Consider the following 16,853-nt stretch of genomic DNA (forward strand, 5'->3'; position numbering starts at 1 on the left):
CTTACGACTACGGTACTTGAACTCGGCCAGCAGCGGCCCGTCCCTTCACTTCGCTCTGCGCAGGGCTGCATTTTACATCCCAGTTGTGATTTGTACGCGTCGGAGCTCCTAGTCTTCCGTTGCAAAAGCCGCAGAGCTGCCTGGTTCCCAGGTTCGCGTGATTAAGTTTATTATGGCAACAGTTCCCGGCAACTGCCCAGGTGCCAAGCGCTTACTGTCGAGCCTTTAGCTGCGAGAGGTGGGAGAGGCGTTGGCGCCGGGGCGCAGGGATCCGGGTGCAGGGCGCCGAGTGCTGGGGCGCAGGGGCGCGTCAGGGAGCGCGCAGGGGGCACACACCGAGTCCAGCCGGAGGAGCGCGGTGCTCAGCATGGGCTGCGGACCTTCCCAGCCTGATGGCGAGCAGAGACGTGTCCGCGCGCGCAGGAAGGGCTGGGAAGAGGGATTCAAGGTAAAACAAGCGAGTCAGGCGTAATGCCCTTGCCACGCTGGCTGGAAGGTGGAGTCGGCTGGAGCAGGGTCTGCTGGGGCTCACAGCGGATGGGCAGTGGGGTGGGCGGGTCGGTAGCAACTTTATTCAGCCAGTGTTTACTGTCTTAACCGGGGTTCCTGTTGCTACGTATAGGACTTGCCTTGAGAATCTTTTGTTTTAAAAGCTAGTAAAGGTGGTCACACCCCAGGGCAGAGGTAGGAATAACGGGATGAGTGGTGCATTCTGGACAGGGCTGGGGTTGGCAGTAATTCTCAGGGGCAGGTGGGAGTACCTGAGAGCTGCCATGTATTATTGTCTTCCCGGAAAGTGAGCCCTTTGGGAATTACTTAGAGCTGGAAGAGAGCTTAGAAGCCATCTGGCTGAGTCCTCTCTCTTCCCACATGAGGCCCCTGATGCCCAGAGAGGGGGACGACTTGCTCAAGAGTGCACAGCTTGTTTGGAGAGCTGGAGAGAGAATCTACTCGTCAAGAGTCTCATTCCAATACGCTTTCCACCCTCCTTCAAGATTAAACCCCCCTTAATTCTTTTGGAGGCATGAAAGGGAATTTTTTCCAGGGTGGGACATGGAGGGTCCAGGCAGAAATGAGATGCCTGGTTTCTTCCCATCCTCATCACCATCAAGATTCCACAAATAGAATTAGGAAACTGCAAGGGTCTCTTCCAGAGGATTAGCCAAAGATAATGTTAGTGTGTAATTTATCTTCAAAAGCAGCATACTTTTAAGAGTGAAAGAGATTAGTCAGTTTGCCCAGACAATCTGATTTAAGCCCATACTGTCTGCCGCGGACCAGGAATTATGGTCACCCCTTCTAAAGTGCATTTTTGGAACTCCGGTTTAAAGAGCACACACTTTCTCTCAGCAGGCAGTGTCTCTCAGCAAGACACTAGTGCCAGTGACAATACCTCCTCTGTGTGAGGCACATCTGCTGGGCCCTTGGAGTCAAAAACCAAGTCGGGGTCTAGTAAAAGCTGAGACTCAGTCTTAGTACTTGCTGCCCTGGGGGCAGGCCAGCAGAAAAGATCTGCTTTCCATCCTAACTGCGCTGTCTTTCTTTATGGCCCTATTCCCTCTTCCTGGGTCTTTCTGCCTCTCCTGTCAGCAAGCTAACCAGTCTGTCTTCCTCACTGCCACCTATCTGCCTAAGAAAAAAATCCTTGCAGTGTGCAAAACCCTTGACATTTGGTTCCACCAATCCCTCTAATGTCACCCTCTCCTTTCCAATTCCTCTCACTCATGGACTCTCAGGTCCAAGAACTTGCAGTGCTCACTTTTCCCAGGCTTCATCACACTGCATGTCTTTCCCCATGCCATTCCTGCTTCCTGGAATGCCTTTTCCTGGCCCCATTCCCAGTTTGCCTGATGCCCTCCCATTTATCCTCTGTTTATCCTCTGTGACACTCCCTTATCACGTGGTAAATGTTTGCTTAATGCTTCTTTCCCTCTTAGATTCATGGGCTTTTTGGGAACAATTTGGTCATCTTAGTTATTACTCATTATTGCTTGGAATATAATCCTACATAAGGGAATACTTTCTTCTCTCTTTTTCCAAAAAAAAAAAAAAGAAAGAAAGAAAAAGAAAAGAAAGAAAAAGAAAGAGAAAAAGTATCAATGTAATTAAAAGTATTAATCCACTGTGCTTTTCCTTTTTTGAACAAATATCTTTTATTTATTTTTTATTTATTTTACTGGTATGGTTACATATAAGAGTTCAATAGGAGAATTTTTCACATTTGTATTTCTTCTCTGGCCATTGTCATTTGTTCCATTTCATGGGTACTACTGAAAATAGTTTTGTTGTATAGAGCCGGAGAGCATGCTAAAAAGCAACCTCTCTGAATGTCATACATATTAGGTCTGTCTGAGCCAAGCCTCCCCAAGGCCAGGGAGGGTTTCTGTTTTTTTTTTTCCTGAATTTCCTGGATGAGAGAGTAATTGCCTCTCACTTGGATTTTTGAATAATCTCCAAACTGGTCTTCCTGGATCCTTCTTCCATTACCCACCTGCCTTTCAGTTCCAGCCGACCACATGACATCCAGAGTGATCATTCTAAAATAAAATCTGTTTATGTTGTCTTCTGCTGAAAAAAGGTTGCCAGCCAATTAGGTTGGTACAGAAACTAGTGATCAAGAATGTGATGTGACCTAGGTTGGATTTCTGGATCTACTTCTTGTTCGTTGTACGACTTTGGTCGAGTTATTTAACCTCTCTGTGCCTTAGTTTTCTTATCTGTAAAGTGAGGATAATTAATAATAGTGATTTTATAGAGTTATTGTGAGAAATAAATGAATTCGATTCATGTAAAGTGCTCATACCAATGCCTGGCACAAAATAAGTGCTTAATATTAGTTATTACTTAATATTGTTGTTGTTATTGTTATTTGTGTAAGATCAAATCCTAAATCCTTAGCATTCTGTCCTAGCCATCCTCAAGCTGACTTCTGTCAAATTCTCCAGTTTCATCTCTCCCACAACCATATTCTAGTCACACCTTCCTACTCATTTTTTCCCAAACTCATTCTGTTTCTGCCTCCGTGCCTTTGTACCCACTATTTCCCCTCCTTTCAAACTTTTCCTTCTCCATGTTCTTGGGCCACATGTACAAATATACCTGTCTTTCAAGTCGACTCAAGACTGTTCTTCTCTACTTCCCCTGTCACCATGCAGGCAGAGTTGACCTTATGCTTTCTCCTATCCCATTTCAAAACATTTTATTGTATGTGCTTGTTTCCATGTTTACCACCTATCCTGAGCTATTACCTTCTTGAGGACAGGACCTTATCTCTGTGTCTCTAGTGCTTATTACAGTGCCTGATGCAGACCAGGCACTAATGAATATTTTTTGAGTGACTGCATGTCCCTCTCTGTTCCTCCCATTCCTTAGTGTCTGCCTATCTCCTAATAGCATAACTAGACTAATGGCAATCAGCAAGGAGGAAATTCCACGTTAAAATAACCTGAAAACAGACTCAAGAGTCAACTCACGAATATACCTCTCTTTCCTCACCCCAAGCACTTGACTTTAGAAACTAATGTGGGAAAGATATGATTATTAATTAAACACTCTTTAGCTATCAGAACAATACTGTTTCTCTACCTTCATAAATTCATAGGGCTGAGAGTTTAGTAGCTCAGCAGTGTCTTTAAAATAAGATGAACATGTTTGCTTGTATGAAATATTTATTATGTTTCTTGGTGGCACAACTGTCTGCAGACTTTCTCTTTCCTTTACCTTAGTTAAGAGTGGCAAGAAGTCACTGCAATAAAATAATACATAAAAAGAAACAATGGGAAAGTATTTTTTCCATTGGAGAAAACTTCTGTATGATTAACTCAAAGTTTTTTGCTTGTTATAAAAGGGGGCAGGTTATATTGGAATAGATAAGCTCCAAGGATCCTCCACAGCTTCCCCCCTAATATTTGACAAGAAAAATTCTTCCCTATTGTCCATTAAAGGGACTAAACACTTCTTAAAGTCCAATTTCTTAGAAGAGCATGTTTCTGACTGTTTTCTTGGAGGATCGCTCTTTATTACTTCATTTATTAGAAGCAAACTAGAAAAAAATTAAATTTTGAATAACGAAGTCTTCCTATATGTCTATGGACAAATACATTTATAAAACATATCTGCCAATAATTTGATTTAAGAAGGTTTAAGCTCTAGGGAGCATTGGTGAATGACTCTCTCCAAGCTGTTTGGAAATTTTGTTTCCCCAAAGCTTTAGAACACATAGAATGCTTCCAGACCAAGCCAAACCAACCAAGCAAAACCCTGTCTATAGTTAAAATCAATACCTTTTTTTTGGGAATGCTGATGATTCCTATGCATAGCTGTTAGCTTGGAATTCACAGCTTTTCGGTTTTGTCTAAAACTGGTAACATTTTATCACCAAGACAATGAAGTATAAAATAAAATTGATTCAAAATGTAGAAACACGTTGAATCTGTGCTTCTACTACAACTTCATCTCAAGAAGAAAAACAAAAGTCCACCCACCTCCCCACCCCTCCACCAATACCATTGCAGATAGACTTCGTATTGGTATAAAAATATAAACTCTATATGCACAGACAGAACCGGGAAACTGTTTTGACATATCCTTGAGATGCATGGATCTAATTAATTTGTAAATATCTCTGGTCTTTGAACTATGTTTATTCCTGAGTCTAGATTATGCAATTGGGTTACGATTTCCAGAATGTGTTGCATGTAGATAAGATATTTAAAAGACATTTTTAGTTTTCAAAGAGAAAAACCTTAAATTTCTGTTCTGGAAACCGAAGGCTGTTATATGTTATTCTATGCTGCAAAATTGTGTTTCATCTGCTATAATTTAAGTTTTGGTCACTAACAGAGCTTGAAGGCAGATTGTATCTACTTAAGCACAAATGAGTAAAGCTCTGTGGTAAGGAAGAGGATTAGTCACTTTGATGAAGCAATTGGGAGGTCACTCAGGGCTGTGGCATTTAAATCTATTCAGACTTGTAGTTGATAGAATACGTTTGTGAAAAGACACCTTTCAGACTGAACATATTCAAATTTGCTCATAGCACCAATGTGGGCATTTCATTTATTGTTTTTATTGTTAAATCAGCAAAATTATTCCCTGTGTGTTAGTGCTTCACTGGGTTCAAAAAAAGATAGATCTGCGAAATAAAATGAACTTGTGAAAATATCTGTCTGTCACTGTAGCTATTGATTTTCACTAGTTTATTTTGAAAGAAGGGAAAAAAATGCCCAACATGATTTTTAACTTCAATATGAACTGTGAGCCCCTGAAAGATAGCATCTAATAGACTCTCCTTTTTCCCTTTGTTATGTGTAACAACAACAACAATAACAAAACAAAACATACACGTTACATGGAACAAAGGAAAAGGAGACCCTGTCTGATATAATGATTACATAATAATATAATAATAATAATATAATAACATATGTTATCTGTCGGCTTACTCTACAGGGACTGCTCAGCAGTCACTGTGTCTATCAAGAAAGACAGATGGAGAGAGAAAGAGAAAAGCACATAGTTGCTCTCAGGCTTTCTCCTTGTGCCGATTCATATTTCAGATCCGTTGAGTTTCTGTTTGCATACTTTGTTTGTTCAGTTGGTTGATTTTTCCTATTTTTCCATGTAGTCCTGTGCCTCAGAACTAATTAATCCTCAACACAATAAACTACTGATGTTGGTTTAGCTGGAGTGATCATGTTATGTAAACACAGCGGTAAGGATTTATGTGTCTCCCTGCGATCATGCGAGAATCCCTCATTGAACTAGGAGAACCTGAGGGTGATGGGGGCCACCATAAGTTAGCTATTGTGATTTCTACTCAGGCTCTGAGGGACTTCAAACATTGGAGTGCTTCCAGAACGTGGTCAAATGACCTTAGGATTTTAAAATTTGTCTGATTTTTACTGTAAAAATAATCAAGAGTTTCATGCCAGTCTCCTACATTTTTATCCGGTTTTCATAAAGGGAATGTTTTCCGTCTAGTTCCTAGAGTCCTAATTTAGAGCCAGAGGGAACTTTCTCCTTCAAACTGAAGCTCTGCGAGGTCTGCTACCTACTTTTCTAATATTTCTGGGTCCACCTCTTACCCCCATTTTCACTGCCACTGTCCTAGTTCATGTTTAACCGAATCTCACCTGGACAATAATAAATGCCCTGTTCTGTCCCTTCCTTCCTTCAGTTCCTGCCATTGCACTACCTCAAGAATGAGCTTTCTAAAGTTTACACCTGATCATTTTATTTTATTCCCATGTATGAAAGTCCTATACAGGATTACTGTTGTATTCACAATAAAATCAAACTCCTTTTCTTGTCACATCCCTTCCCCACCTACCACTTTCTACCTCAGTCTGTTTCTAATACACTGAAATAACTCAAGTTCATGGACACACAATATTGTTTCACTTGTGTGTGCTTTCTTTTCTGTCTAGAATGACCTTTCCTCCTTGCCCACTGGAAACTCACTCATCAAGACTCAATTCAAGCATCTTCTCCTCTTTAACACCTTTTGCTACACCCAACAAGATACAGTCTTATATCAGTATAAGAGGAATGTGCTACAAAGGGTGGGTGTCGGAGGGCAGTATCCTGAGGCCCTTCAAAGAGCAAGGAGAAGAAGAGCTCCCCTTAGGCCAAAAATGTAAAATCAATAGACAAAAGAAGAATAGCCAGAATACAGTACTCTGTAGAAGATGCTTATGTTTGCATTTCTTCTGGGGACACTGAAGAGACTTCTTTTGGTATGTGTGTGTTAGATAGAGAAAAGATTGGCTAATAACATCTACTAGAAGCTTCCATTGACTGAGAAGTGGGAAAGTTGCAAACCAAACAATGAAAGAAGAGCCAGCCCTGGGAGAGAGAGGAACACGATAGAGGAGCTAGGAGAATAGTTTTTCTGAACATGTCAGTATTTAAAATATACTTCTTCTATAAATAAATGCCAGTTCTCTAACTCAAATTTAGTTTTATGAACAACTCAATACATTTTTTCTTATTTTTCTTCTTTTGCTATAGAACTATGAAACATTTTTCATGGACCAGCACTTTGGAGTTAGTGGTTACTAAATCACATATAGCCCCCCTTTTTTTTTTACACTGTTTTGACCTATTTACAAGCAGTAGAAGTGTGGTGTGGAGGGCATGACATCCTTAAAAGGAGAAGTGGGACTGTAAGTCAGTGCAGGATTTGTGGAGAGCCCTCTGGAAATACAAATTAATATAAAATGTGCATATCCAGCATATCTGCATCTAGAAATTCATCCTCAAGGGATGAATGGATGAATTCAGACTGACATATATGCACAGATATTATGCCAGCAGTTTATTCTATTGACAAGTTAGAAATAACCTAGATGTCCTTCAGTAGCATTTGGTTCAATAAATTGTGGTTTAGTTACATAAGGTACTACAGTGCAATCATCAAATAAATGACCACTCTCCGTGATTAAATATTTATTTTTATGAGTCTGATTACTTTTCTCATCATCAAAGACAATGAAGATAGTTTCATCTAAAAGATTTTTTTTACATAGCAGTAGCTTTACTTTTCACATTTGGTGATTATGAACTTGCTCATTTTGGTATCTGTCAGAATGCTCAGCATAATAGCTTGTATCTGATTATTCATATTAGATATTACAGTTGATCCTTGAACAGCACAGAGGGTTATGGGAACCAACACCCCCGCAGTTAAAAATCCACATATAACTTTTGACTCCCCCCAAACTTAATTGCAGTCATCCCTTAGTATCCACGGGGGATTGGTTCTAGCACCCCATACCATACTCCTTGCAGATACTGGAATCAGAGGATGCTTGAGTCCCTTACGTAAAATGGTACAGAACAATACACAGAGTCAGTCCTTGGCATCAAGAGATTCCCCAACTGCAGATGGAAAATCTGTGATTGGTTGAATTCTTGGATGTAAAACCTGTGGATACAGAGAGCAGATGGTATTTATCAAACAAACAAACAAACAAAACAACAACTTTGTGTATAAGTGGATCCATGCAGTTCAAACCCATGTTATTCAAAGGTCAACTCTACATAAGTTTTTCTATTGCTGCTATAACAAATTAACATAAATTTAGTGGCTTAAAACGATACAATTTTATTCTCTTGCAGTACTGGAGGTCAGAAGTACAAAATCAGTTCCCCCTGGTTAGAGTCAAGATGTCAGCAGCGCTGGTTCATTTCAGAGGCTTTGAGGAGGGAATCCTTTTCCTGGCCTTTTCCAGCTTCTAGAGCTGCATTCCTCACATTCCTTGGCTAGTGGCCCATTCCACATCATCACTGCCAGAACATAGCATCTTCCAATGTGTCTCTGCTTCCATTGTCACATCACCTTCTCCTCCTCTGAGGTCAGATCTCCCACTGCCTCCCTCTTACAGAGACACTTGTGATTTATGTTCGGCCCACCTGGACAATCCAGGATAATCTTGCCATTGCAAGGTCTTTAACTTGATCACACCAGCAAAGTTTCTCTTGCCAGATAAGGTAACATCTAAAGGTCGCTGGGTACTATTCAGCCTACCACAGATACTAGTTGGCTAAATCTTCACAAAGCAGATGTTGCAACATTGTTTTAATTTTCCAAGAAACCATTTTCTAAGAAATCTTGACTCTCACGAAGAAGTCCTTCCCTCTTCGCAGGCTGATGTGGATGTGACTCATTCTGGGGAGGATTGCAGACGGCAGATTGAAGCTGCCCTGATCAAAAACAGTGTGGGGAGCCCTGAAGGCCTGGAAAAACAAGTCCAGTTGGAAAGCTTACCTGGAATCATTCCAGAAAGTTCCCCATCTCCTAACAGAAGAAACGGAAGAATAAGTTCAGGTAAAAGCCCCCATCCATGTTGATCTCCATAAAATACTCTTTCTCTAAATATGTTTCATAATGTGTGCTTGGTGACTTATCATCGCTTTGTAGGCCAGGGAGTACTATAAACAGCAAGGTCCCTATCTCTAAGACATTAGAATTGAGCCTTAGGCTTTATTATGTGAGTAAATAATGCTAACCATTAATCTTGTCGATGAAGTAATTAAACCATCTTTTCTTTGTCCCCTTAACTAAGAGCCTTATTCATCGTTGGGAATAGGAGTTGCATAAGCTTTGGTTAAATTCCTTTAAACTTTCACTATGTTAACATTTTTCCAAGGGAAATTTCTGCATTTGAAAAAATAAGTAAAATAGGCATTCAACTGTGTTCCCTTTCACTCCCTATCCAAAGTATCAGCAAATATACAATAGAAGAATCTTTAAAAAACACAAAAGAAGTAATTATGACCTGGTGTGCCCTTTGAAACTATTTGTTTCTAAATATTTTTCTTGTGGTGTGATTTTGCTTTACTTGAGCAACCCCCTGGGGTTGATGTAAGAGCTCTTATTTATATTTTATCAGCCTTTGAAACAAATTGAACTTAACAGACCTTAAGGAAAAGTACTCTGTTTCATTTGGGGGAAAGACTTTCATTTCATTCTTCATCACTGTAGATTCTTCCCTAGGTACAAGTTAGAATTAGAAAATAGGTTATATTTGAGATTCTTTTCCTTGGACTTTGGTGCACACTCAGGTTATCACAAATTTCATATTCGCCCTCATGCTTCTGATCTGGTGTAGACATGACTGAGAATGAGGTATGAGGCAGGGGATGAAGCACGGGGCAGCCCCTCCCTCTCTCCATGTATTGGGCCAGCACATATATATTTTTTCTCTGATAATTCTGTTGGTGAGAATCCCTCCTAGACCGCAAAACATACTGTACCTGTGGTGTTAACAGACTACAGCTTTTGGGGTGGACCAAGACCTGCGTGTGCCCTGTCAGCCCTACACTGTTGAAAGCTGTATGGAGAGGGCCACAGGTAAGCAGGAGAGTGCTAGAAGACACCAGCTTGGGGAGGGAGTGAACCATGAAAGCAGATGTTCCAAAATGTAGAGGAAATTAGTTTTCAAGAAAGATCTTGCCACAGAATGAGTAATATCTAGTGTCCTGACCTGTGTATGTTTTCTCTGGCCAGTTTCTCCTGTCTCCTTTCTGCATCCCTCCTCTTCACATCTACAAAGTATATTTGTTAAAATTTTTAAGTTTTGCACTAACATTTCCCAAGTATTTCTTTTTGAAAAAAAAATCTTATTTTGAATAATATCAGATTGAAAAAAATTTGCAAAAAATAATGCCTATATTCTTTCATCCAAATTCCCCAAATGTTAACAATGTACCACATTTGTATTTTCATAGCACCCCCCTATCCATTCTCTCTTCCCTTCTCATATGCAAGTATATTTTTTTCTGAGAGTAAGTTACAGACATAATGATACTTTACTCCGAAATACACCAATATGTATTTCCTAAAAACAAGGATATTCTAAAACAAGGATATTCTTCACAAAATCCCAGTACAGGAATCAGAATTAGGAAATTACCTTGATGTACTACTATTTTCTCATCTATAGACCATATTCAAATTTGTCAATTGTCTAACAAATGGCTTTGATAGATAAATTTCTGGTTTAAGAGCTAATCTAGGATCACAGGTTTAATTTAGTTGTCATGTGGTTTTTAATCTCCTTTAACCTGGAACAATATCTTGGTTTTTCTTTGTCTTTCATAACATTGATATATTTGGAAATGTAGGTCATTTATTTTGTAGAACGTTCTTTAGTTTGGGTTTGTCTGATATTTCCTCATGATTAGGTCCACACTATGCATTTTCAGCAAGAATACCAAAAATTGTATTGTATTTTGCTTAGTACATCAAATCAATATGTATAGGATATCTATATTTGATTTTTATTGTGGGTTTTTTTTGGCCTGGCAAAAATTCTTTTAAAGTACTAAAATTTATCAATTTTTTTTTTTTTTTTAGTTAATCTGGATTTTGAGTCAGTTAGAAAGCCTTTCCCTACACCAAAATTACAGCTGAATTCACTCATGTTTTCTTGTATGGCTTCACTTTTTGTACTTATGCTTATGAAGATTTTCTAGTGGCATGAGAAAATGCTAATGTAAATGTTTTACTACATAAGAAACAAAACTGTATGTAGTGTGATGGCATATTTAAAAAAATAAAATTTTGCATATTAACAATAGTGGTCTTTGAATGGTAAGAGAATGGTCATTTTTATTTTTTTGATTCTTTTCTAAATTTTTCAAGTTTATGATATATCACTTTTATAATCAGAAAGAAGAACAATGTTATTTTAAAACATTTCCCCAATATTCTTCAATGTCCCAAGAAATCACGAAAATTAGTCAAAATGACAGACATAGTCCAGGGATTTCTGTATAGGTTAGCTACTGTAAATGTCAGGCCAAATACTTAAGTGGACTCAGAAAAGATTGGATTGAAATGGCTAAAATAATTGTATTGTGTTAGTGACAGAAGTCCACAATCACATTCTTTTCAGAAACGTCCTGAGAAAGAAGTGGTCCATGACCAGTGGGAGCCATTTACATGACTTATTTGGGAAGAGCACTTATTTGGGAAGAGTGAGGTGGTGAAGTCAAACAGACTTGGATTTAAATCCTAATTAATTTGCTTACTACTCTTGTCACCTTGAGCAAGTTAATTAGCCTCTCTCATATCAGTTTATTTATTTATAAAATAGGGATAATAATACCTCTCTTACAGAGTTTGATTTAGATGTTATAAAATATGTAAAGTACTTAATATAGACCCATGTTAGAAATTTTCATAAAAAGACTTCATCTACTAGATAGAATGGACTTGGTTACTATCAGGACTTCCTGATGATTGCAAAATAGAAGTTTATTTCTGAAGACTCCCCATTGTACCTTTACTTTATAATGTGAAGTTGTAAAAACAGATGTTTGCTTATTTGCTTATATAATTGGGTGATTTGTAATGGGGGGGTTCTCTCTCATTAGTGCCACTTATAAAGGCTCCCCTATAAACTGTTACAGTGCCATTTTTAGAATCACTAATAAAAATTTAGCTGATATCACAACTCCAATTCCATTTTGGTTCGAAGACACTTTTCAAAAAGGCATCCTTTTACTTATGTAGATTTAGCAGATGGTGTAATTGTAAACTTAAGGTTGCAGAACTAGAAGTCTCTTGGCAACATCACACTGTTTATCCTTTGTATACAAACCATAGAAACCAACTGCAACTCAAAAAAGTCACTGAAAGAATATCTCATTCTTAGCTATGGTTTAGCTTCATAATTAGTGCAGAGAACCCATGTAGTCATACCCAAGTGTATGAGTGTTGTTACAACAAAATAGTAGTACATAACAGACATGAAGACTTTTTGTTATGTTAATGTGGGGCCTGCTAAGTAAACAGTATATTATGTTGATGTGTATCCTCTGTAAGAACATTAAGAATTTGAACTTCAAAAGATTCAAAGATTTATAATAGAAACAGATATCTAGGTAACAGTATTAAGTGTAAGATTTAATTAGGTAGCATTATTTATAAGGCATCCATTTAGCATTGATTTTTAAAATCTTCATGCTTAAATTTCACTTTCTTTTTTCTTTTCCTTTGGAAGACCTAGTGACCAATGAGTTAATCTATAAACCGCAACCCCTAGAGAATCGAGAACGAAAGAAGGCATCAGACATCCTGGAGGAATTAATTGTTCAAGGAATAATACAAAGCCACAGCAAAGTATCTAGAAATGGAGAATCATATGATATCATGGCAAGTAATTTTGTAATTAAAATTAGTTTATAGTTAAAATAGCAATAAAATATGATTTATCATTAGTTACTGTTTCTAGCATATTTTAGAGTCATAGTACAGATTATAGCATTTATCTAAACCAGTTTTTTTCTCCCATAAATTCCCTCATCCCTCTGCACATAATCCTTCTCTATGAATTCAGGAATGACCCTAAACATTAATGATTAATGAATCCAAAAAAACCTTCATTTTTACTAAATTTAACATGAAATAAGCCCCATTGAATAACATGCCTTCATTCTTTCAAAAATTTTATTAAGCATTGCCTATATACTAGGAATTATGAATACTGTGTTTCCCCCCAAAATAAGACCTAACCTGAAAATAAGCCCTAGCATGATTTTTCAGGATGACATCCCCTGAACATAGCCCTAATGCATCTTTTGGAGCAAAAGTTAATATAAGACCCAGTCTTATTTTTGGGAAAACAGGGTATAAAACTGAACTCTGACGTATCCAATAAGAAAATAGACCCAGATGCCAAAGCTAAAATAGATATTCTCATACATTTATATACACACTGTAAGGTCAAACATGAAGAAATAAATACGATTATAGAAATTATTCTTTTGTTTTTTTTAGTTTCTTTTTTTATTCTGGTATTCTTTTTTATTAGTTTCAGGTATACAAAACAACATAATGATTAAACATTTACACCCCTCACAAAGTGATACGTCTACTACCCATCTAACATCATACATAGCTGTTACTATATCATTGATTATATTCCGTATGCTGTACTTTACATCCCGTGACCACATATATGTATATTTGACATTCAATATTTTTTATATTAGTTTCAGGTGTACAACACAGTGGTTAGGCAATTATATAATCTATGAAGTGATTCCCCAATAAGTCCAGTACCCATCTGAAACCCTACATAGTCTTTACATTATTGACTGTATTCCCCATAATGTATTTCACATCCCCATGACTATTTTGTGACTACCAATTTGTACTTCCTAAACTCTTCACCTTTTTCACCCATTTCCAACCGCCTTCCCATCTAACAACTGTCAGAATGTTCTCTGTGTGCATCAGTTTGTTTCTGTTTTGTTTGTTTTGTTCTTTAGATTCCATTTATAAGTAAAAGCATAACACATTTGTCTTTCGCTGTCTGACTTACTACATTCAGCACAATACCCTCTAGGTCCATCCATGTTGTCATACATGGCAAGGTTTCATTATTTTTTACAGCTAAGTAATATTCCGTTGTATATCTTTACCACCTCTTCTTAATCCATGCATCCATTCAGGGACGCCCAGGTTGCCTTCATAGCATGGCTATTGTAAATAATTCTTCAATTAACATATGGATGAGCATGTCCCCTCAAGTAGTGTTTTGAGTTTCTTCAGCTAAATACCCAGAAGTTGGATTACTACGTCCTTCTTTGTCTTTTGTTATAGTCTTTGTTTTAAAGCCAATTTTGTCTGGTATATGTATTGCTACTCCAGATTTTTTTGTTTGTTTTCATTTTTGTGAAATATATTTTTCCATTTCTTTACTTTTAGTCTGTGGATAACTTGATCTGAAATAAGTCTCTTGTAGGCAGCATGTTTAAGGATCTTATTTTCTTATCCATTCAACCATCCTATTTTTTGATTGGATCATTTAATCCATTTACATTGAAAGTAACTATTGATAGGTATGTAGTTATTGCCATTTTATTATTCATATTTTTTATTCACTTTTTTCATCTTAAAGAAGTCCTTCTAAGATTCCTTGTAATACTAGTTTGGTGGTGGTGAGCTCCTTTAGCTTTTTCTTGTCTGGGAACGGAAAGCTCTTTGTTTGTCCTTTGATTCTAAATGATAACTTTGCTGGGTAGAGCAATCTTGGTTGTAGCTCCTTGCTTTTCATGACTTTGAATATTTTATGCCAATCCCTTCTGGCTTGCAAAGTTTCTGTTGGGAAATCAGCTGACAGTCTTATGGGAGCTTCCTTGTAGAGAATTAATTGCTTTTCTCTTGCTGCTTTTAAGATTCTCTCTTTGTCTTTAAACTTTGGCATTTTAATTATGATGTATCTTGGTGTTGGCCTCTTTAGGTTCATCTTGTTTGGGACTCTCTGCACTTCCTGGGCTTGTATGTCTATTTTCTTCACCAGATTAGGGAAGTTTTCCATAATTATTTCTTCAAATAGGTTTTCATTTCCTTGCTTTCTCTCTTCTCCTTCTGGTACCCCTATAATGCAAATGTTGGTATGCTTGATGTTGTCCCAGAAGCCCTGAGGCCCCATAAACTCTCCTCATTTTTTTGGACTTTGTTTTTCTTTTTTTGTTTTTGCTGTTCTGATTGGGTGTTTTCTGTTACCTTATCTTCTAAATCACTGATTCAGTCCTCTGCTTCATCTAATCTTCTGTTGATTTCCTGTAATGCATTCTTTATTTCCATTACTGTATTCTTCATTTCTGACTGGTTCTTTTTTTGTATTTTCTATCTCCATTTTTATGTTTCCTATCTCTTTGTTGAAGTTCTCCCCGAGATCATCGAGCTTCCTTATAACCAGTGTTTGGAACTCTGAGTCTGGTAGATTGCTTGTCTCTATTTTGTTTGGTCTCTTTTCTGGAGCTTTGTTCTGTTCTTTTATTTGGGAAATGTTTCTTTGTCTCCCCATTTTGGCTGCTTTCCTGTGTTTGTTTCTATGTATTAGGTAGGTCTGCTATGTCTCCCAGTCTTAGTAGAGTGGCCTTATGTAGTAGGTGTGCTGTGGGGTTCAGTGGCACAGTCTTCCTAGTCACCTGAGCTGCACACTCCAGGTGTGTCCCTTGTGTAGGTTGTGTATGCCCTCCTCTTGTAGTTGAGCCTTGGTTGCTGTTTGCATGCCAATAGGAGCGATTGACCCTTGGGCTCATTGGTTTTGAGGACTGACCATGAGTACAGTGGAGGAATTATAGTACAGGGCCTGACCCTACAGAGCAGGATCTGCTTCAGCTGGGCTCTAGTGCCTGCCCAATCTGCCCCTTGGATATGTAGTGCTTGGAGGCAGCTGGGTGATGCTCCAGCTCATTTCAAAGCTGGCCACGGGATGTGCCAGCCCCTGGGCTGCTTGGGAGGGGAACCCACTGCAGGTCAAGTTCGGCTGCAGCCATTGCCCCACCTAGGGCCACCAGCAGGAGGCACAAAGCAATCTGCAGATGGCCATTGCCTGTGCAATGCTTGCAAGAGTCTCAAAAAGCCAAAATGTGAACCAAGATTGGCTACTGCTAGTGCTGGGCTTAGGGCTTCTCATCCTGAGGTATGGTACCTGTTCAAGCCAGATACTGCTTGTCTGGGTTCCACAAACCTTTGAGATACCCTAGGAAAGTCTGCAGCATGAGCCAAGACAGGGGGTTTGTACAAAAAAGCCACTGCAAGCAGCTTGGGTGTGCACGAAAGTCAGGTGGGATGAGGTCTCAGAATCACCAGGGCATGGCAGACAAATGGTGTCAGCCAGTTTGATGGAGACTCAGATATGGCGTCTGCCTGAGTCTGCATGCTGAGAAGGGGGAGGGCTTAACAAAGAAACAATGGCTTCTGCCAGTTCCTATCTAGGAGAAAGCTGCCCCTCTAGCCCTCGTCTTGCAACCAGACAACTCAGTTCCTCCTGTATGTCCCTGTTACCTCTCCAGTTACTGGCCCAATGCTAGAGTTCAGAGTCAGTGATTCTTTCGGTGAGTAAGTCCATGCACAGGCCCTTTAAGAGGAGCACCTGGGACTTCAGCTGCTCTCCATCTCACTCAGGCACAATCTCCACTGTTTTTCACAACCAGAAATTATGGGGACTTCTCTCTCTAGTTCTGGAACCCTGGGCTGGGGATTCTGGTGTGGCATTGGGACCCCTTGCTCCTTTGGGGGGACCACCACAGCTGAGATATCCCTCCCAATTTTTAATGGTCACATACTGGTGTCAGACCAGCCCGTTCTGTGTCTCTGCCCCTCCTGTCAGTCTTGAAGTGGCTTCTTCTGTATGTCGTTAGTGATAGGTCTTTGATTCAGCAAGATTTCAGGTAATTCTCAATGATAGCTGTTCTGTATTTTAGTTGTAATTTTTATGTGATCGTGAGAGCAGGTAAGCACAACATTTACCTACTCTACCATCTTGAATAGAACTCCTTGTTTTCTTTGTTTTTTTGTTTTGTTTTTAAAGCCAATGCATCCACAC

The 16,853-nt window shown here is 38.9% G+C and overlaps 1 protein-coding gene across 2 annotated transcripts in view; it reads left to right on the plus strand.

Moving 5' to 3' along the window:
- The first annotated feature begins 209 nt into the window (after positions 1 to 209).
- Positions 210 to 16,853, plus strand: part of STMND1 (stathmin domain containing 1) — a 33,042-nt gene continuing 16,398 nt past the window's right edge. For both annotated transcript variants that reach the window (XR_013993761.1, XM_081055851.1), the window contains exons 1-3: positions 210 to 448; positions 8,650 to 8,830; positions 12,513 to 12,664. Coding sequence is in view for 1 of the 2 variants with exons in the window: in XM_081055851.1 (XP_080911977.1) it covers positions 368 to 448; positions 8,650 to 8,830; positions 12,513 to 12,664 (414 nt within the window). In the remaining variant the exon portion in view is untranslated. The remainder of the gene's footprint in view (positions 449 to 8,649; positions 8,831 to 12,512; positions 12,665 to 16,853) is intronic.

This window comes from Rhinolophus hipposideros, assembly GCF_964194185.1.
Source record: "Rhinolophus hipposideros genome assembly, chromosome: 8".
Taxonomy (NCBI): Eukaryota; Metazoa; Chordata; class Mammalia; order Chiroptera; family Rhinolophidae; genus Rhinolophus; species Rhinolophus hipposideros.